Below are 22,005 nucleotides of genomic sequence, written 5' to 3'. Positions count from 1 at the left end.
ACCATCAAGGTGCTTCAGCCAGCCATAAGAACATAAGCTACAAATGAGGAAATTTGGACAGATTGCAGCTTCTCAGTGAAAAAGCAGACTTTCTCCTCAGTAATCCTCCCTATGCAAGACCAACATCCTGCTCACCATCATGGCTAGAATCCTGTGTTTGTGCTCAACTCTTTCTAATCGTCATCAATTATGATTCATTTACTTTTAGGTGTCTTGCCTGTCATAATATTAGCATTTGTAAGTCTTTCCCTTTGCAGGCTATGACAATGTGTTGTGACATCTCAATAAAGCAGGATTCAATCAAGGTGTGAATGAATTGTTAATCTGGTTATAAATAGAAGGTACCATATGTCGGGATGTAAGGGACGTCTCCCTCTTTGTTGAAAACAATGTTAGTGAAACAAAACAAAAGGAGTTTCAGAAATAGCTGGTTCGACTCACCAAGCTTCCAATTATATTGCAGCCAACAAGTCGTTGCAGCTGATTCAGATTTCTGGGAGAACTATTCACACTTATTTATTTAGGATCATCATTTGAAAGAGAAAATGAATGTCAAGTTTGGATATCAGAACCCCAGGGATACCGATTCCTTCTGATTTTGACCATGGAGGCAGACTTGTAATTCCTCATCTATTTCTTCTACAGACACAGCCTGTGACCATCTGATCCAAACATCTTTTTCCTTCCTTTTACATTTTCTCAATGTTATGCAAATGGTAAAAGTCTGGCTAAATGGATTGAGCTCCAGCCCAAACCAGTTCCTGAGAAATATACCCTGAATCTCTTTCTACACGTGCACGCTCAGTGGCAAGGGCTCTGGTCAATTCTCTCCCTGACACTGTATCCTAAATGTGATGCTGACACACCTGCAGCAGTGTGTTTTCTGAGGAGAGCCTGCTTGTACTCAGAGGTCCAGCAAATGCGAGAACCAATAACGCTTAAATTAGCATCCCATAATCTAGAGCCTTTTTCCCTCCGCTTCTCCGGAGCCTGCCCACCCCCTTCCCCTCTCCCATCACCTGAGCCAATCAAATCATGCGCCTACCTTGATCCAGTTCTTCAGGGCCTCACTAAGTGACTAGCTTGTTAGTTCAAAATAAAGTTAATGTCTACTAATCGTTTCCCCCTAGTGCCCAGTGGCGTTACCACGGAGATTCAGCACAGAGGAGTGGAAAGAGCTTGGAGTCAACCACGTTGAGGTTCAGATCCTGGCATCTCTATTCACTAGCTGAGTGTCCTTGGTGTTTTTCCGAAAAGTTTGTAGAGAGTGTCACCTCACCTGTAAAATAGTGATTCCTAGGTCATGGAATTGCTCTGAGCGTTAAAGGAAATAATGTGTGTCAGGCAGATAGTACGGAAACTGGCCTAGTTATTGAATTGACAGTTGGGTAGAGGTCAGATACAACCCCCCTGGGCCCCCACCTTGGCCATCAGTGACCACTGACAATCTCAAGATCGCAATGTCCAACCCCTCCCCCTCTCTCTTCTTTCCCTCTTCTTTCTTTCTTTCATTCTTTCTTATTTATTTTTTCTATTTCTTCTTCTTTTTGTTTTTCTGTTCTTCCCAATGGTTTTCTGAGCTCCTGCTGGGTTCAGAACATGTCATTTCCTTATTTTTCACTACTTCCAACACAGGGTACAAAGTGCATGATGACTCGTAATACAAGAAAAGTAGGCAGGAAGCGCCATGCCTTGTAAAGAGCCATTTAGAACAATGACCCTCCTGCCCTGTCCCTCCAAAATTTGTTGTAAACTTGTTTCACAATAGTCATTAGGGACATGAAGGAAGTGTTGATAAGCTCCATTATTCATTGAAGGGCCAAGGTTAATTTTTATTTATTCCCAGGTCATCACAAACAGAGGCAGATGGTGGTGGCATTTCCTTCTTGCCGGGAGCTTGGATACGATCTGGATGGGTTACAGCAGGCTCTGTATCCATTCCCTCTCAGCGCAGCAGCAGCCTTCCTGGATGGAGCCCCAGCCACCCGAGCTGTGGACTGATTTTATTTAACTGAGATGACTTGTGGTAAGTAATTGAGGTCACTCGGACCTGGCTGGAGGAAAGCCAGCATTGCCAAGGAGAAAGGCTGACATCGTTTATCCTTCAGCGGCTCTTCCTTTAGAGGATTTATTTTTGGTGACCCATTTAGAAGGCAGTTTACAAAGCTGCAAATATCAGTTTATTGAAAAGTCACTTTCTCTTAACTTTACTAGTATCAAGTGATTTGGGGATGGTTTTAAAACAATGGCCTGTGGAATCTCCTTATGTAGCACTATAGATACAAACAATCGTACAGCACCACCCCTATGGCTAGTTCAGTCAGTTTTCTGCTACGCACACAGGTAGAATATGTAGCTCCTACTTGTGGAGCTTATATTTTACCTGAAGAGAACAGTCATACTACACTAATTACGCAAAAGGAAAAAAAGAAAAAGAGATTGTAAACCAAGGTATGATCGACGCAACTTTTGAGGGCAGTGTACAAATGCCAGTCAGCTGCCTGCCCGGCTCCTTCAGGTTCATTGCAAATCTAGAGCAACATGAAGAGGCAGCTGAGGAAGAAAGAAGCATCAGCTCTATGTCGGTCAGAGACAAACTTAGTATCTCCTTAAAGCAGAGCTTTTGGTTACTCTGAAACCAAAGCACAGCCTCCATCTAGCTTCCCCCACCTCCCACCTAGCCTTGGGAGTCTCCTTGGGAAGACGGTCTTCACACAGGCACAAACCCAGGACGCAGCAGGGGACATGGAGCCCACTGGATTCTCAGGGTGGACAGATCAGAGAGTGCCAGAGCGAGGCCAACTCCAGCTGATTTGGCTGCTTCTCTAGTTGAGGTGGCCCGCTTCTTCCTGTGTCACCAGAATGTCAGTCTTATTGCAGAGTGAGTTAAGTAAAGGGTGAAAGAAAGTGCATTAGTCCACTGTGTGCTGCTAGGACAAAGTGCACGAGGTGAGGTAATCCCCCAAGAACAGAAATGCATTTATTTCTTCGAGTCCTGGAGGCTGGAAATCCAGATTCTGGGGCTGCATGTAGTGAGGCTCTCCTTACTTCATTGTTCTGTGGCCAAGGGCAGAGAGGAGAGAGGAGAGAGAGAGAGAGAGAGAGAGAGAGAGAGAGCGAGCAAGTGCAAAAGAGGACCAAATTCATTCCTTTAAAAGGAACCCACTTCTGAGAGAGCCAACTCACTCCTGTGCTGACTACATTAATCCCTTCATAAGGGCAAAGTCTTCATGACCTGTCCACCTCTTAAAGGTCCCACAGACATCTCAGTGGCAAAATTGCCCATCTGTAGTGCTACTGCATCTGATCTGCATGCACAGCCACATATGTCCTCCATCCATTTACCACTTCAGGCTCCACATGACACCTTTATGAGAAATAAGGAGACGAAGGGAGAATCTGATACAGAGAATTCTGTCTTGAGGAATTGGGGACTTACCTAAAGAGATTCTTTAAGGGATTTGATTGGACTAACTTTGCTAGGCTGCTGGAAGAGACGGAGTATAATTGTTACTTCCCCCTCTATCTGGAAGATAGGCTGTTGTGTTGGTAAGCTTTTCATTGCTGTGATGAAATATCTGAGAAAACCAAGTTAACGGAGGAAAGATCTTTTCTGGCCCACAATTTCAGAGGTTTCAGTTCATGGTCACTTAGTTCTGTTGTCTCTGAGCTGTGGTGAGGCAGAGCATCATGCAAGAGGGCAAGTGGAGGAAAGCTTAAGCCATGGCTGCCAGAAAGCAGAGAGAGAGAGAGAGAGAGAGAGAGAGAGAGAGAGAGGGAGAGAGAGAGAAAAGGCCGGAGTGGAAGGTGCTGGAAACCAGACACAGTGCCAAGTCGTACTCCCAGCAAACCACTCCTTCAAGTAGGTCTCACTTCCTGTTTCCATCATCTCCGAATAATGACCTCATCGGTGAATTAATCTAGTGATGAAGGGAGAGTCCTCATGATCCAACCACCTTCTGAAAGTCCCACCTCTGTACACTGAGACCTTCTGTGGGACACTTTAGATGTAAACCATAAAGGTGTTCATGAAAATGATCCAATCGGTGAATAAAAAAGTGATGACACTCTGTATTCCCTGCACCTCTAAGAGCCATGAAGTGACACTGTGACCTGCTAATACCGTGTGTGAATATTCAAGCCTTAGTGTCTTAACTTTACTGAGTCATAAGAATTGTGGCTCATGTCCCGAGTGGTGACATTTTGCTAACTCCATCAATTATCAAAATATGTTGGTAGTGATTCTGGGTTCCCAGGGATGGCACAAAAATACAAGAGAATAAAGAAAGTGAAATTAAAGTCCGGAGGTTTGTGTGATTAATGTGCAGCTGTAAGATCCACTATCAATCAGGGAAGACATGTCAGGTATTTTCACACTTGAGAACTAATGAGTCCTGGCTTTGTTCTCTCTGTCTCTGCCCTGGTCATCAACCCTACAGGTGGCTGATGCCTTTTCCAGGCTCCAGAGTTGTCATAATTGTAGGGAGGCTGGCTTGCCTTTTGGGTAGGACTTGGTTTGGTATTAACCACTTTTCCTATTTTCCAAGGACAAAGTTTTGCTCACAGAACCCATGAGCCTCCTTACTTTAACCTATTGTCCTCTTTCTTTCTCCCAGAATGCTGTGTCATATCTCTCCCACCCCCATTCTGAGGCCTGAAAAGTGTCTTGGATCTCAACCCCCCAGGAGTTAATTCTCTGAGAGCTCTCTAAAGCTGCTGGCCTGTTGGTCTACTTGTCTGTACTCCTTGTGATCAGTCTGAGGACCCCCTTGCCAGTCCTCTGTGTTCTCCTCAAGGACTAACTTGTACTACTGGCTTGAACTGAGACAAAGAATTGCCACGTCCTTGGATATGGTACCTAGGAAGACCAACCTCGGTTGGCTAGATCCACCTTGCCCAAAGCTGGGTTGAACATTCATTCATTAACAGTGCTTGCCTGGCATCCCATATGCACTGGAATTTTGTAATACTGGTAGCACAAGTAATACTGTATTTTGTTGCACTGGTAATAACACAATGGCGAGACAGTCGTGATCCTCTCTGAGGCTATTGGTGCAACTTGAAGATCTGTTCAGGGATAGATTCAAAGCCCACAACATTCCATACTCACATACTGTGTTGAGAATGCGTGTGAAAGCAATGTCAGGAAGGAAGCAGTTCTTATACTCACAGATCACCACAAACAGGAGGTCTAGCATTCCACAAGGACTGGTCATGAGCAGAGGGACTGAGAAGATATGGACAAGACCTTTATTGCTCTTTCACTGGGGAAGAATAGGTAAGACAGAGTAACTAGGCCAAGAAGGTTTAGGATGACTAGTTTGAAAATCTTCAGTGGGTTCCACGGTATAGGCCAGTGGTGGTGAACCTATGGCACAGGTGTCACAGTGGGCTGTTCATGTCACTGAAAGCTTTAACAGACTCACTATCACTGGTATAGGACCTTACTTGCCTGGTACCTACCTGGCCTTGGGGTATTGAGGGCAGATGGGACAGTGACTCTGAATGTAGAGCCCTGGGGGAGCCCAACAAAAGTTGCCTCCAGGCAAGTAACCTCTCATCACTAGGAATTTTGGGCAGCTCTGGGAGGCACAGTTTCTTACAGGGTCTGGATGTCAAAGCAACATGCCTAATACATACTTTGATGACTCTAAAAATGTGGCATGAGCCATGTTCTGTGCACAGAAATATTGATTTTAATAAGTCCAACAAAGGGACAGAAGTTCACCTTTATTAGCACACAGGCTGTTCTTCCTGCCTGGCCTTCACAGCCCAAGGAACTCTCATTGGTTTTTCTACTCCTGTCTCTCCTGTGATGTCTTTGAGGGTCTCATGGGCTCAGGGGTCCTCCTTGGACCTGGACTTCCATGGCCCCTTTCCAGTACTCTGCAGAAGCAGTTCCCATGAGGATCTCTGTTGCACGGTGGTTTTCTGTCTCTCTGTCCCTCCATAGGCTCATTGAATCGAGGATGGTAGCTTATTCAGTTTGGCAATCCTAGTGTTGAACATGGTACCTGGTAGAAATGCTGACAGTAAGTACAATTAACAATAGCTCTTTAAACTCTTGGTTGTTCCCAGGCCAGATGAGCATTCAGGAGCACCGCACTCATAGTAAGTGGGGACTAACAGTTACTTAGTACTCACCTGCAATGTCACCAATGTGCTGGAGTCGCAGGTTCATGTCCAGCTTCATCTCCATTGCAGTCACGTGACAGAGATCTTTTCCCCACTTGAGCCACAAACTTGAAGCAGTGCTCATTCCTCTGTCCAAAGTCACACCGCAAAACTGGGACTCGGGACCCCAGGATCTTTGTCTATAAGCTAAGCCCCCACCCAGCCTCCCTCAGAGCTCACTTGGCCCTGAATTTCCTTTGTTGTATGTGAAGGGTACCCCAGGCAAGCGCAGTGGTGCACACCCACAATAGCAGTGACTGGGGAGGCCAAGGAAGAGCCCAAATTTGAGGTCAGCAAAGGCAACTTGGCAAGACCTTGACTCAGAATAAAAAATAAGAACAATGCTGGGGGTGTACTCAGTGGTCGTGCGCTTCCAGGTTCCATTACTCTGAGCTGCAAAAATAGAAGTCTCCTAAAGATTTTTTTTTTGTATCAACCCCACCTATGGGAGGAAATCCACTTAGGTACACTTAAGAAAAGGACAACCAAATGAATTATAAAGTGGGGGCTATTGCTTCTGCACTGCTATTGATTACTAAAGCATATGGCTGTTTAAGCCTAGGTATTCCCTTTGGCTTATTACACTCATTACTTCCTGTCAGTTAGAGTTCACCTGCTTCAACTTTAAGAGGAAGTGTGAATTGCATATTTCATATAGCACTTAGCAGGAGCCAGCCCTGAGTCAGTTTTTTTAAAATCAGGAGATGATAGTTGTAGAGAAGTCAAAGGGTCTTGTGGCCTTGGAAATGATTATCTTTCTCAGTGGAATGCCAAATAGGATGCTAATTGATAAAGGTATAGAGGGAGCCTGTATGTAGGGACATAATTCTGGATTTGGTCTTGAAGTGATGCATAATCTATATCATACAAATATACATTTTCTTATCCTTTTCTTCACATATAATCTGTGACTTTGAACCACACCCCTGCTTTGCCTAGGAGACTTTGGGCAAGTTGCCTGACCATGCTGAGTGCTGTTTTCCTCATCTGTAAAGTGGGCATATCAGGTGGCAGTTGTGTGCTTTAGGAAGGCACATATGTAGTCTGGATTTGATAGTTATTATTTTAATAACTAGCTCCAGAATTTCTCTTTCAGGGAGAGGATATTGTACAAAAACTCTTCGTGTGAAGCCTCTGTGGGTGGAGGCACTGAGGGTCCCCATGCCTGCAATGGTGAGAGGTCTAGAAGTTATCGCTAATTTACCATCCAGGAACAAAATAGAAGAGCTTGCTTTTGCTGGGGCCAGAAGAGATGGGAGGTTGTGAAGGGTGGAGGAGGGAAGAGGAGGCTGGTAGCAGGAGGCATGGCCCTCAGTGGAGAGCAGCTGTCACATGTCAGGCAGCTGATGGGAAGATACTAGCAGCTGGTGTCACATGTCCCCTGGAAGCTGAGCTGCTGCAGTTTTAGCCACTCCACTCTCTCCTGACACCCCGCCCCGTTATTATCCCACTCCTCCCAAGTGCGTCTGTTGGAGGGCCTTTGGCTCTGGGTAACCCAGGTGCCTGCAGATCCTCTGGGCTCCTGTCTGTGTGCCTCTCATATCACTATGCATAAGGCCAAACTCCAGGATGGTACTCATTTAGTACTCCACGAAAGCTCCCTTTCCCACAGCACTAGTGAGCTATGCACTGTGACTGAAGATGCGGAAAAGATAGCAGAAGAGGTTTATGTTGTTCAGTCCTCAAAAACAGCAAAATAAAATAAAACCAAAATGGGATTATGAAACTGAAAAGCATGTGTTCCACTCTCCTGTGCTCCAGTCTTCAGTTGGTGACTGCATGGGTGGGTCATTGCTTACCCTGGTTCTTTCTTCCAGGGAGAGCCCAGACTCACTGGCCCCTCCTCAACAGCAATGCACCTTCTTTGCCTTACCTTACATCTGGAAGTTTAGTGATCACCTTTTGTTTTGTGCACAGACACTTGGATCCTTACGCTGTGTAGTGGATTAACTAATGGTCAACTTGTAACCCCCAGCTGAACTGGAATCAGCATGGCCTGGGTATGGAAGACCCACCTGAGGTCTGTTATCAGTAGCCATAAAAAGAGAGCTGGAGCAGAAGATCTTGGCCTGTTGATTTTCTAGCAGAAGCTTGCTGTAGATGGATTTCCTGATGCGAACTAGGCTGTTCACATGGGAGGAGGAGCTCAGGCCCTGCTCTCACTGGAAACGGCTGCTGCTTTAGCCAGGGGAGCTCTGACTTTCACCATAAGTATCATTTCCTGGCTCTAGTACAGATCCCTCAGCCTGGTGGCACAAATTCTTCATCTCACCAGTGTAGGTTTTCTGGTTTTCATCGGTGGCCTTTGGGCCTTCTGGGTGCAGATCTTGAATTCAGAAAAGCATGAGCCTTGGGCTCTAGGCCACTGGCTGGATTCGTGGAGGACATTGGCTTGGACTCTAAACCTTCAGCTGGACTTGTGTGGGACATTGCTGGGATCCAGGCCCTTGGCTGGATTCTTTGGGCCTCTAGTGGGCAATTAATCGCTTGTACTCCTTTGCATTTGACTTCTTGGGTAATTATCATAAAATAATCCTATAAATGACGTGTCCTGTAGTAAATGTATTCTCTTGCCAAGACCCTGACTACAACACCCTCTGACTCAGGCAGCTAAACAAAATATTTCCAAAATGCTGCATTCTCTGGTACATCGTGGACTGACCCTTCTCCAACAGATTCTCTATGGAAATTGAAAAGCAGAGCCAACCTTTGTGTGTCTGGTACTGCATGGGGCAGTACTGCTCATGTCGCAGTGAGAGGACCTTGTGGCAGAGAGGCTGATGCTGGAACTAGAATGCAAGGCCCACCCATTACTGCCTCCTTCCCACCACTGGATTCCCGGGCTATAGAAGGTTAGGAAAAGGTCAAAACCAAATTTTCACTGGGCATGAACTAGTCAAAGTGATCTCTCCATCACAGGAAACTGAGCAGTCTAATTTGATAACGGTAGCACAACACCTGGTTCACAGTAGGTGTTCAATGAAAATCATCACTGGCCCTCCATCTCCCTGTCCCATCATGATTAACATTGCCTTCCTTTCCACAACTCTGGTCAGAATCAGCCATGACAATAAGGAACCAGGACCATGTGCAAAGAAAATTCCCTGGGCTGAGACTGATAGATGCAGAAAGCCTTAGATATAACTTGTTATCCCCAAGCCTATCTAACACCCTCTTCTTCCTTTGAGCTAAACAGCATGATGGCCCTCAGTGGAATCCTCACAGTTCTCCTGGGGAAGTCTGAATGCCTTCTGTAATGCAGTTAATCAGCTTTCAGGTATCTCAGAGAAACCTCTTACTCATGCAAGAAAAATGGATCCCCACGCATGATTCTAGAGACTTCCGAAATGTCCAGCTGTGGCTTTTTGGGGCCACGTGACTCATTCTGTTCCCCAAACTGCAGAGAAGAGGAGACCAACATGTGCGTCCTCCTGCCACTTGCTGCTGCTTTGTTTACTGTTCCTTTATTTACATAACTGGAGCTTCAACATGCTAACATGTTTTGCAAGCTGTCATGACATGTGAAGCTGGTAATCTGCTATATTTTGCTTGCTAACACATTTTTGACATATTTTAGCTTCTGATTATAAGATTGCATCTTTGCCTGCTACCATCTGTCTCGACTCAATGAAACTCTGGCATTTACAAAAACAGTAGGGTGTAGTATTTCTTATATACGTGAACTCTACCAGCAACATGCTATTTTCGGTCCTAACCAATATGTCATGCTTTCACACACGAAGCCTGAAATGTCTGATATCTTGTGAGATCTGCCAGGGATAAGGAGCATATCTTCGCATCCAATTTGGCTGGGATGAGGAATGGATTAATGGGGAGAAGAGCGCAGTATCCAGCTTTTAAACAGAGGTGGCCTTTTATGTGGTTTATTTCTCTTTGACTATGCTTACCGCTTGGTCAGCGCAATGAAGACTTTCTGTGGAAAGACCTCTTCTTTTGAACCTTGCCACCTCCCGGGGGGCCAACATTCTTGCGGTCTATTTCCGGGGTGGCACAGTTATCCACCAACATTTGGGATTCAGGCATTTTCCTCTATGGCGTCCTTTTCTCGTTCCTATCTTGACTCATTAGGGAAAATGACTCCAGGTTTGACCCAAAAGATTAGCTTGCACCCCGTCCCTGCTGACAGCTGCAGAAGAATGCTGCAGCGCAGAGAAACGTGACATTGTATTCAAACAATGTGTCGGGGGAAGGCCAAAAAATGCACGGGCCTAACATGCATTTATTCAACACGAGCTTAAATGAATTTATTATGCTCCTGGATTACACCCCATAGGCCAAGAAGCTGTCAACTTTTGACATTTTCTTTTCTCTCCATGCTCTGAGTTGAGTGTAAATATATTTGTCATGGGAATATATTGTATGCTTGGTTCAGTATATGCTCATTTCATCAGAAAGAAAGCTCTTATTATCTATAATCACAGTCAACATCTTTGTTGCTTTAAGAAAGGAATGGGCTACAGTGAGGATTTACATATGTATCCGGTACCATTTCAGATTCAGTTTTGAATGCTGTTTTAACCTTCATTTGGAATCTGGGTAGCATGATCCACTCCTAGTGCACGACTCTATGAGGGAGAGTAAACATTGCTCAGTCTGGAGTGGGCCACATTGGATTCTTCTGTCCTATGGCACACTTTTGACTGCTTGGGAGCAGCTGATGGCACGATTTCAGAGCTAAACTCACCAACGGAAGTCACTGTTGTTGAACAGACCAGAGATGGGGGGCATTTTGGACATGCGATTCTATCTTGTGGCAGCTCCATGTCTTGTGGTCTGTGAAACCTGGCCCCCAGATGGCCTTCCTCACCTGGCTTCTCACTGTGTTCACGAGATCAATGACAACTTCTGAGTCTTAGACTGACTGTGCCTGGACAGTCAAGGCAGAACGTCGGTCTTTTAGGATGGTTCATCTTCATGCTTTTTCACCCTTGTGATGATGAGAAAATGATATGCATTCAAGAGAAACCTTAGCTTGAGTTTTTAATTTTTGACTCTTTCCTGGCTACCAGTATGCAGTCCCGTCCTCATGATGTTCGACAGCAGCAATGGCCGCCCCAGCTCCAGGGAGCCCTGCAATCCCAAGGGGAAACACCTTTCTGACCTTTAAATTTGTGGTGTGTTATCACCACAAATATATAATTTGTGTATAATGCAATTGTACAGCAAGAAGAATCTGTAATTGTGCACTTCTGGAGAGCAGGGACCTCACTGTACCTTCTTATTCTTTGTGAGGGCACAGAGAAGGCAAGTAACCCATGTATGACAAACTAAGATAAACTGAGGACTGCAGTCAAGCTGTGGAGCCATCAACATGTGCCTTACTGAACATTCATGAAGTGAAAACACCCAGGGTGAATTAAAAAAAAAAATAGAGCAGACTTTCTATCATTGAAAGCTTTACAATCCAGGCAGGAAGTTAAACTAGTTTTCTAGGTTTGAAGGAAATCAGGAATTGCTAAGCTAGGTTGTATGTGCAATGGGCACTTAGAGAAATACAGTAGGAGGGCCAATTAGAGTGGGTTTATGGAGGAAGAGAGACATGAACTTGGAGCAGAAGACTGAGCAGGGCAGAGGAAAGAGAAGGGAAGTCAAAGGCTGGGAGTGGATAGGAGCAAACAGTGCAAACCAAAGTGAAGTAGATGTGTGAAGGAAAACGGCTTGACTAGCTGAAACAGGTTGATGGTGGATGAGCTTAAGATAGGTCAGTACAGTTGGGCAAAGTTATTCAAAGGAATATTCAGCTTTCTGTGGGAGATGAAAGATTCCAGGTTCTCCCAAGCAGGAGACATGGTAAGAAGTGTGCTTTTCAGGGGTGTTACAGGGGAATGAGAGGGAAAGAGGCAGAATAGAGACAAGGCAGTGATTCTAGAATAAGTGTAAAAAGAGGCTGAATTAGATAAAGATAAGACAGCACAATCATGATAACTTTACCATATAGGGCGACTAATATGTCTTATGAATTCCCAGCCATTGGTGATAATATTGGCAAAAATATCATAGTATCTTATATGTATATTTATCCTCAAATTAAAGGGAAAAATTTCAGAAAAAATAAGTGATTTGGTGGAGGCTTCACAACTAGTGAGTGGTAGGGAAGGACTCAAACTCTGTTTAAGCCATGCCTCCTCTCACTACATTACTCTGGAAGTCGCGGGTGTTTATTGAATGAGAAAATAATATGAAATAAGTGTTTTGTAACGATTAACATGGTGGCCGTAAGTGTTTTGTAAAGATTAACATGGTGGCCATATACAAGATAAATTAGAAGGAGGTCAGAGGCAAGTAGCTGAAAAGGTCTCTGGGGGCCCCATCATTGGAAAGGGGAAGGAGGAATCAGTGTAGGAAATGTTGCCAAGCAAGAACATGGCAGCTGCTGGGAACTGGTGAGTAACGGGCAGAATTCAAAGGCAGAGGAGAATAAGCACGGGAGAAGACAAAGAAAACCCCACAGATACTGGGCCTCAGGTGGTTCCTGGTAACCTAGGAGAGCTCATTTTCAGTTAAAGGATGTTGGTGACTGATGGAGGATGTGGGGACTAGCCACAAAGTGGAGACATTTGGAAGAAAGTGAAGGAAATAATAAAACAGTCTTGCAAGGAGGTTTCAAGACTAAGCAAAGGATTACTTTCTTTGTTTAATGAAACCTTTGCACATTTGAAGACAGAAGTATGCAGACAGGTGGAAGACCCTGAAGGTGCCTGCAAAGTGGCAGACTGCACATTGGCTAAATAAGGGAGACAGGGCAGGTTAGAGCGGGGCCTCGACCAAGAGCCCATCCCATCATGAAGAGCAGTTTCTAGATCTGTGCTTCACACAGATGAATTGCCAAACCTGGCAATCGAGCGCTTGAAATTTCCCTACAGTGACACCAAAGAACTGAAGTTTTTAAAATTTTAACTTGAATTAATTAAAACAGCTGCACTTTGAAATAGCTTTTGGCTACCACCTTGGATAGAGTGTGACCCTAAGGAAACCAAAACTTTTGCCTTCTGAATAAAGGAACTAAATTATTTTTCTCTGGCTCAAGAGGAGAGCAGAGAGAGAAGCCAGTCAGTGGTGTTTGGTATTCAGGAGGAGGGGAAACGTTTGCCCCTGCCACATGACCTTGATTTTCACTGGTTACTCCTTGGTGCTAGCCATATTATTACACCATTAACTTAGGAGCTCTCACCTGGCTCATGACACGTTTGAAATTTCACATCTCCATGTAGATGTTGTGGTCAGAACTGCACCGTCTGCAGCTGCAGATGAATTAAAAAGTTGCCTGTTCTCACAGTGGACCAGGCTTACCCAGCACCAGCCTGTTGGCTGCTCCTGTTGAGGTACTCCTTGCTTGTGAAACAGAGATGGAAATGCCTCTCTGGTGGGTTCCATGGCGAGAGAAGGACTAGTTTTGAATGAGTTTTTCTGGGTCCTTTATTAATTTCCTAGTTCTCCTTCTGCTCCCATGTCCCACGGTCACTTTGGACCTGCATACTTGAAAGCCAAAAGGAATTGATTCCCTTCAGAGGGATTTCACTTCACAGTAGAAGTTTTCTTGAAGAATTTTCCACCCAGAGAAATGGGCTTACGCATTCTGCAGGTGAACAAAGAGAAAGGCCCAAATTGGCATCTGAGGTTGCCTGGAGGTAGCATCGCCCATCATTTGGCCAGGCTGCCCTCCCTGAGATGGTGGCATGTGTTGTTTGGGCTTGTTTTTCATAGCCTCTGCAGCTGGGAATTCAAGATGCTATACTTAGGCAGAAGTCCATGAAGGAATTAATTGATATGAGCCAGAAGTTGATTGCCATTTAAGTACTCAGCCTCTACCATTGCCAAGTTTCCCTCTTTGCAGAAAGAACTGAGCTTTGCCTGCAAACTGGCTCATTCAGGATGTGAGCGCAAGATGGAATTCAACCTTTAATATGCTGCAACACCTGTCTGGAAATAAAGGGGCTCTGTGTCTTTCCCCCCAAGGAGTTGACAGCTGACTTCATTACAGAGGAATCTGGCAGAGAAGGTCATGGCTATTCCTCTGTCTCAGGGGGCTCTCACCCAGGAACACAGTGCCAACCAGACCTGAGATTTGAGGTTCTGCCAGAAATTCATGCTGGGCGGTTTTACCCTGAATCATCCCTCTTCCTTGAACTCTAGTTTGCAGTACCTTTGGTGGGAGCTTCCTCCATGCAAGGGAGGTGGCAAGAGGCTCTGGCCTGCTGAAACGAAGTGGAGAAGCATTTGCAGGTGTTCTGTAATGGGATCTGGATTTCTAAACTCCCTTCCTCTAGGATTCTACAATGCTACACCCAACAGGCACGAGCAGACAAAAGTCAAGGTTGCGGCTCTCAGTGAAGTGGAACTTGAGGGTTCACTGGAGCCCCATCCAAGAAGCCTCTCTTAACACTTTGGGGCCCCTGATACCATCATCTTCCATTTAGGCTGAAATGTTAGTTGTGCTTATCAATTTCCAAGACAGAGTTTTGACTCTATCATCCATTTGCATGTTTTCCAAAGCATACAAATTTGGCCTCCAATAGCAGCAGAGAATATAGTAGACCTGATTTGCATCTGAGATTAACTTTCTGTTATTTGTTATCTTGTTTCACTTAATATAATCTGAAATCTCAATGTCCAGGACTAGGGAAAATTAGAGCACATCTATTTGGTTCCTGCTCAGCTTTGAGCAAGATGAATAGGAAGGCTGCAGGGCAACTTCACAACTGCCTATCATGCTAATTTAAAACAAAGCATTCAAACTTTTTATATTCAAAAATCATATTATTATTTTCAAACATCACTTTACAATGGTGGGGATGAGGATTAGAAAAAAAAAAATTAGTTGATACCAGAGGTCAGAACGGGCAATCCAAGAGTCAGGCCTGGCCAGGAAGTTGATCTCATATGGTAAACACAGTTGGGGGCAGTGGAGCTGGGATTTACAAAAAAAGGAAAAGATTGCCAACTTTGGAAATTGGACCAGAGCACACCACCTGGGCTGTTGGCTCCTCCTGAGACCCAGGCAATCTGGCACCAGAAGCCTGCTCTGCTCACGGATCCAGCCAGGGCAGGTGAGTTGGACATTCACTCTCCAGCTTTCCAGAGATCTTACCGGACCTGATTTCACATTGTCTGAGTTAGTGAATCCCGAATTAGGGTGAAGTATGCTGGGCTTCATGGTCATTTTCCCTTCCTCTCTCTTCCCACACTTGCTATTGGCTCTTATAGCACTGTAGACCAAATAATCAGTAGATTATTGCCCAGCTGCCCATTTTTATGGTCCTTGGATATTATTTTCCAAGTTCTGGTCTTAAGTCCTGTACATTCTGCTGAGAATGGGAGCTTGGCCTGGTGCATTTCACGCACGGCCACGCTGCAGTCGTCTGTTCTTCACAAGACCGACTAAAGTCAGAAGCTCTGGGCTGAGACTCAGGCAATGGGATTTCCTGGAAACTCTCTGATGATTTCAGTGTCAAGAGGGTGTGGGCCCTTGAAAAGTACAGAATTGTCCATGAGAGCAGTTTCTCAACTCTGTAATACTGGCACTGGGGCCTGATAATTCTGTGTTTTGGGGACTGTTCTGCCCAGCGTCGGGTGTGTAGAAGCATCCTAGCCTCCACTTGTACACGCAGTAGCATTCTACCACATGGAGCCACTACATGAAGACATAAAGTGATGGCCAGGAAGGGTGGACATTATATTGGGCAATCTACCCAGATATAAGGCAGTGGAGAAGTTTCCCTTGGAATTAAGTTCTAGGAAAACATTCTCTTGGGGAAGTGGTATGTTCCTTCCTTTCTGGTTAGTTTTTTTCTCCAAGAAGCTCCAAGTCAATGCTAAAATGCACTCAAACCAAAACTGAAAATAAACAGGGCAACTGCATTGGTGGTTTCTCTCCCCTCTGACTTTGTACAATTCTGATTTTCCTATTAAAGTGTTGTTAATCTTTATTTAAATTGCCTAGTATATGCTTCGAGAATGAGGTAGAGTATAAACAAGGTAACCAGCCAAAGGAGAGAGTGATTGTCCCTAGCACAGTTCAGTATGAATGATCCAAAGAATGAGTAGAGTGGCTGTGAGGAGGAACCTGCCAAATGCGGGCCAGAGGACGGATGTACAACAAGGGACAAGTGATGGCCTCCCATGCCGGTCTCCCAGCGTTGTCGGGAAGAGGCTGAACTGTGCTGTGTTGAAACAGCTCCACGGCCAGCCGTGTGAGCCTCTCCTGCTTCCTAAGATTTCTAACTCCTGGTGTTTTCCAGAAAGCTCCAAGAGGCCACGCTGTTAAAAACAACGTGGGATCCATCCTTGGCAAAACACTGGCATCTGCTTTCTGTAGAAGAGCAGCTTTTAGTAAAATATAACCCACTCACTAATAACTTAAAGTTTTAGAGCTTTTAAAAAATCATTATTAAGTGTGGTTATTTCATTGTAAATGCAAAAATCCCGAATAGGCCAGAGATCTTAATTTTTTTTAAATATAGCCGAGTATTTTAATTATGGATGTACTTGCATATTTTCAGCACACTTCATTATTTATGTAGCTGGTGAAAAAGCTTTTTAATTAAATAGCATGCTGGCAATCCATTGTGAAATGTATAGATGTAGGCTTTAGTCTTAAAATGCTAAATACACACACGAAACATTCTGGCAAATATGCGTACTTTAATCACTATGAGGTGCTTGTTCCTGAATGATCTTAAAATTTGACCAAACTTATTTCTTTTTAATATTGGAAACAAAATAAATTGTGCAATGTGCCAGTGCCTTGCTTGGTTGTTCACATGCGGTGCATCATCCAACTCACTTGGAAAGGAGGAAGAGGAGAGGCCCTCAGGGTGCCCTGCCCTGAGAGGAATCAGCGTTCCTAGGAACTTCTGGAAAGACACACGAGTGAGCCCCACCAAATCAGCAACTCTGGGAGTTGGGGTCCAGCACATGATGCACCTGGCCCTCCAGAGACCCTCTTGCAGGTTGGAGCCTGAGAACCATGGGGAGAGAGCTGTGCCTTGGGCTGGTGGTTCATCTTCCACAGACAGGTCCCTGGTGACAGGAAGTCACAGTGAAGTCAATAGGGCCATGCGAAGGCTGTAGTTTCCCCACTAAAACAGTGCCATGAAGATTCTAGCCTATTCCAAGGTTTAAAAATCTGCTGAAGATCTTCTGAATTTAAAAGGGGCCTTCAGATTCATACTGGGCTAATTATTTTAAGCATGATTTGGATCAAAGTTGCCCATGAATATTAGGTCTACACTTAGGAATCTGAATTAAAACATGTGCATCGGGGTACACTTTACACATTGCTGTTGTTTTAATAAAACACCCAAAGCTGTGAAATTAGAACTCCTACTTATTCACCATTTAACAGCAGTCTGTGATGACAGTCCTCTCGCAGAGCCACCCCATGCCTCTGTGCAGGCTCATGACCAAGTTCTGCCACGTTCCCTGGCTGGGCGAACTGGGGCCAGGAGGTGAAGTGACTAGAGAAGACCCAACTGGGAGGCAGCACCAGCACCAGAACGAACAACCCTCTCCCTCCCTGCTCTTCTGAACAATGCTGCTTCTTAAGTACACATAAGCCAAACTGCCTCTCAAATTGCAGTCATCTACTTCCAGTTCAGATTTGCACAGCATGACATGAATTGGACTGCAAATTATGCAAAAAACAGCTATCACATCCATCTGTGATGTAAGAACTCTCAAGTACAATGTGACCTGTTAGGGTCTCCGAGAGCAGTACACTGGGTCTGGTCCCTTCCTCACACAGGGTGATGAATATCCTCCCTGGTGCATTCGGTCCAGGGCAGAAAGGTTAAATATGTTTGAGGTTCTGCCCGAGATATGCTCAAGAGTAGATTTCCTATCCAAGGATGCAGACAATTAAGATTTTTTAAAAATGATGGAGTAACTACAAAAATAAAACACACAAAAACACTCATACCTAATGGTAAACTGAATTTATTTCCTCTTGGAAAACAATTCCAGTAATCTCCAGGTTCAGACCGCAGAGTAAACATTAATAACAGTAACATACAGGTTAGTTCAACTGATTCAAGAATTTGGCTGTGTGAAATCATTAAGGAAAACCTTGAACACTCAAAGCTTCAAATGTATCCAGGAAAAAAAAAAATTCTTTGACAGTCTACATAACAACTATTGCATATATAGCGATGCTACCTGTTGGACTGCAAGGCTTACAAATATATATACGGGCCTTATCCAGCGGTGGGGTTTTGTTCTGAGAATATCTCTTCGTGGTTTGCAAGAATCTTCAGCAATAAAAAATAGTCTTGGATTTTAACCGTTGATGTACCAAAAGAGAAATTCTAGGCTTAAGTGTAAATAAAAGGAAGTCCAACCATAGTCCCGTGTGTAACAGTTGTTTTTAATCTGTCTTCCTTGAAAATACTTTCTCTTAAGCCATTTTGCTCCCTTTCTTGTTTTGTTTTGTTTTTAATTGTGTCTGAATAGGGCCCAAGTCCACTTGTCTTTATAAGACCATTTTAGTATCAGACGACATAATACAAGTGCAACACTTTATATACAAGAAGACTATCCGGTGCTCAAAAGTTCAAACACATGAACATCCAACAGTTTTGATAATACAAGTTTTATGGTACAATACAATGTTTCTGAATAATATACATTAACAATGAAAGTTTCGTGCAAAGAGTAAAACATGTTCCCTTTTTGTGCCACAAAAATTATTCTCCTTGAGAGACCAGACTTGCACTAACTGCTGTGTTGGGTCATCGTATGATTCTGCAAAGAAAAAAGAAAAAGAGGGAGAAAAACTTGAGTGATTTTATTTTGACCAGAACAAACACAGAGCAGGGCAGATGGACAGATGACAGGCAAACCCGTCTGTTTCTGCACACCGGGGCAAAGGTGCTGTGTGTGTCTTGCCGCCTTGCTTTCCCCGGGGAGGCTCAGTCACCGGCAGCTGCCGAACCCTGCTGGGGCCTGGGCTCAGGTGCAGTGAAGCTGCCACCTGCGAGAAGCAGGAGGAAGAGGCAGGGCCAGTAGCCTCTGAGAAGCCAGATGTGGGTGGCACTTTCCTTTTCTCTGCCTCTGTCATTCCTCCCACACTCCACTCCCACCTCCCACCACCCCTAGTTATTAAATCATGGCCCATTCTCAAAGGACCAGGGCCTCAGTCTTTTAACAGTTTGCTCGGCTATGCATCACTCTCATGGATTATACCTGCCTTGGTCCCACTCCCCTACAGATGGGGAGCATCTTGGCAGTGGGGCTCTGTCTGTCGCTGGATGCCAACACCCAACACCAGAGCCATTTGGCTAATGACGGACGGAGGGGCAGGAAGCATCCCAGCCTCTCTGCTGAGGGCGGGCTGGGGGCTGTGGCTGCTCCGTGGCTCAGAAGCAGGTCACAGCAGCCTGCCCCCTCCCCACTCCTGACACTGTGCTCCTCTGTGGATGCAGCATCTGCTGTAGTTTAACACCCTCTTCCTGTCCCCACTAGCACGGATCCTGTCGAGTGAACACCTTCTCTCCAAAGTACAAGACGGGGACAAGAAGACCCGGTCAACTCCAGACCTACATCCAGCCCAGAGGACGCAAAGCAGGTAGGGACGCTGCAGACACAGGCAGGCCTGTGAACCTGTGAACAGCCGTTTCTCTGGTGCCTCAGCCTGGAGGCAGCCCAATGCCACCCCGCTCCCCTTTCTCCAGCCTGCTCTCCACCATGCATTTTGTCTGTGTTCCCTTCACACCATCAGATCAGAACATCGGGGCCAACCTTGCAGTCCCATGGCTTCCATGTGCATCTGACTTAAAACTCATCTCTCCCTTCTCCAACGTCCTACTGCCCTACATATTGCTTCCGCTGCACATCTCACAACCCGTCTTGTGGTCACACAGGGACCTGACTCCTGGTCTACGTCAGTCATTCCAGGGTTCCCTCCGTTACTCATTCCTTCGGAATCATCGCAGGATGCTTGTCTGATTACCCGGCACAGCCCACAGCCGCCAGTGCTCAGCAAGGATCTGGCCAAAGGCACTACTGAGCAATGAGCAGAGGCTACTGAAGAGACAGCAATGGTCTCAGTCTTTGGGCCTTGAAAGAAAGTCATGTGTGCCCCTGATGGTCAAGCAACGCGGCGAAGGGTGTGTTAGAAAGGAAGCAGAGATGCCCAGGCCGCACCCGGCCATGCAGAGCCGGAGGTGGGGAGGATGCCTTTGCCATAGGGGAGCACACTGTCACCGTCACTCAGGCTGGAGAGCAGAGCAGGGGCACAGGGAAGGCATTGAAGCCAAAGAACCCACACGGGTAACGGTGCTGTGGCAAGGCATGTGCGTGCGAGTTTGTGTGAGGACGTGCGACTCGTTCAGATTGATGGACGCCTCCTAATGTCCCGAATGAAGAGCACAGATGAAAGTTAAAGACAGAGCATAGTTAAGAGTAGAATGATCGTGGGGCTTATAAACCTTGCCAAGGAGTTGAGGCCTGGTTTTGGAGGTGGAGAGGAGCCACGGGAGTGCGCAAAGCAGAGGAATTCACCTGAGATTCTGGCTATGAGGGCCTCCCTGACTTGCAGCAGACAATGGCCCATGCAGGGCACACAGGCTGATGCTGGTGAGCAGGGTGTGGCAGCTGGAGCCTGCCCAGCTGGGTCTGTTGCACTAGTGGGGGAGCTGGGAGGCGGGAGCAAGGTCCAGCTCTCCCCTGGTCTGAGACTTAGCTCACTGCGGGAAGGTTGGTAACGGTGCTGCCCCACTGTGAGAATCACAGTGAATGCTGGGCAGCCAGGATGGGGTGGATCCTGCCACGACCCTCCGTGGGGCTGAAGCCAAAGGAAAAAGAAAAAAAGTGACAAGAGGCATCGTTACTGATGAGCAAACTCTGATTTCCTTCACCTTTCTTTAAAACATAGCCTGTTTTGATTAGCTTAGAGAAAGAGATGCTTTTCTCCTTGGTAGCACTAGCCTCGAAGTACATTCAGGAGTAAACTATTTTTATGCCAACTCTTTTTTATTCGTGTATTGATTTTAAATGTCTGAAAAGTAGTTTTCAGAAGGCATACTTGAAATACTGATAAGAACAAAAAGCCTTTCTGTTTCCTTAAAAATCAACACAATTATGGCCAGGGAGATTTATAAACAACAGAAAAGTTCAAGTTTTCAAATACCAAGTTTCTCATATCTTCTACTATCTCAAAGTCTTATAGGTGTGATCTTATAGGAAAGCTTAAAAAGAATGAAATAATTACAAAAAAGAAATACAAGATTCAATGACACTAATTACTTAAATGATGGAACACTGGGTGATGTATGACTTTTTTTTAAAACTATAATCAGTGTAAAAAGTAAATTCAACACCTTTTTTATCTTGAAGTCTTTTAATGTGGTTAAAGCTCATTCTTTTCATTTTTAACAACAGCCTTAAATATTTACATATGTGCAAGTGCACATGAGTGTGTGTATGTTAATCACTTTATTTTTAAATGTGTAAGTACTTACAGTGGACACTCTATATTCAAAAGGACTCCAGGGATTAATAAAGAAGCTACACTGCAATCTTCCCAGTGTTTTTATCTGTGTCTATATTGAGGTATTGCAAAATAAGTTGCAGTTGCCCATAGTAGTTGGCAATAGCTGTGTCTTAGACACTTTCCTCCTTAACCGAAGCCATACTGGTATCTTCCGAAGTACAAAGAAATGAACAAATACATAAACATCACTTAACTGCAACAGATTGAAGTCACTTCTACAAAGGAGATAAGCTTTGTATGTAAGACATAAGAATATAAATCTTTTGCAAGAAGGACAAGAGCAGAGCCTGTGATATTCTAGTTTATATGAAAGGAAAAGAGCC

General features: G+C 45.0%; 1 protein-coding gene across 2 annotated transcripts in view; it reads right to left on the bottom strand.

Annotated features, from left to right (window-relative positions):
- Positions 1-18,169: 18,169 nt before the first annotated feature.
- Znf521 (zinc finger protein 521) overlaps positions 18,170-22,005 on the bottom strand; it is a 271,829-nt gene continuing 267,993 nt past the window's right edge. For both annotated transcript variants that reach the window (XM_019210649.2, XM_010643688.2), the window contains exon 8: positions 18,170-18,933. In XM_019210649.2, the coding sequence (XP_019066194.1) occupies positions 18,904-18,933 (30 nt within the window). In that variant the 3' untranslated portion in view covers positions 18,170-18,903. The remainder of the gene's footprint in view (positions 18,934-22,005) is intronic.

This window comes from Fukomys damarensis, unplaced genomic scaffold, assembly GCF_012274545.1.
Source record: "Fukomys damarensis isolate Sample0158 unplaced genomic scaffold, DMR_v1.0_HiC HiC_scaffold_30, whole genome shotgun sequence".
NCBI classification, from domain to species: domain Eukaryota; kingdom Metazoa; phylum Chordata; class Mammalia; order Rodentia; family Bathyergidae; genus Fukomys; species Fukomys damarensis.
This window is presented reverse-complemented; position numbering and strand designations above follow the sequence as displayed.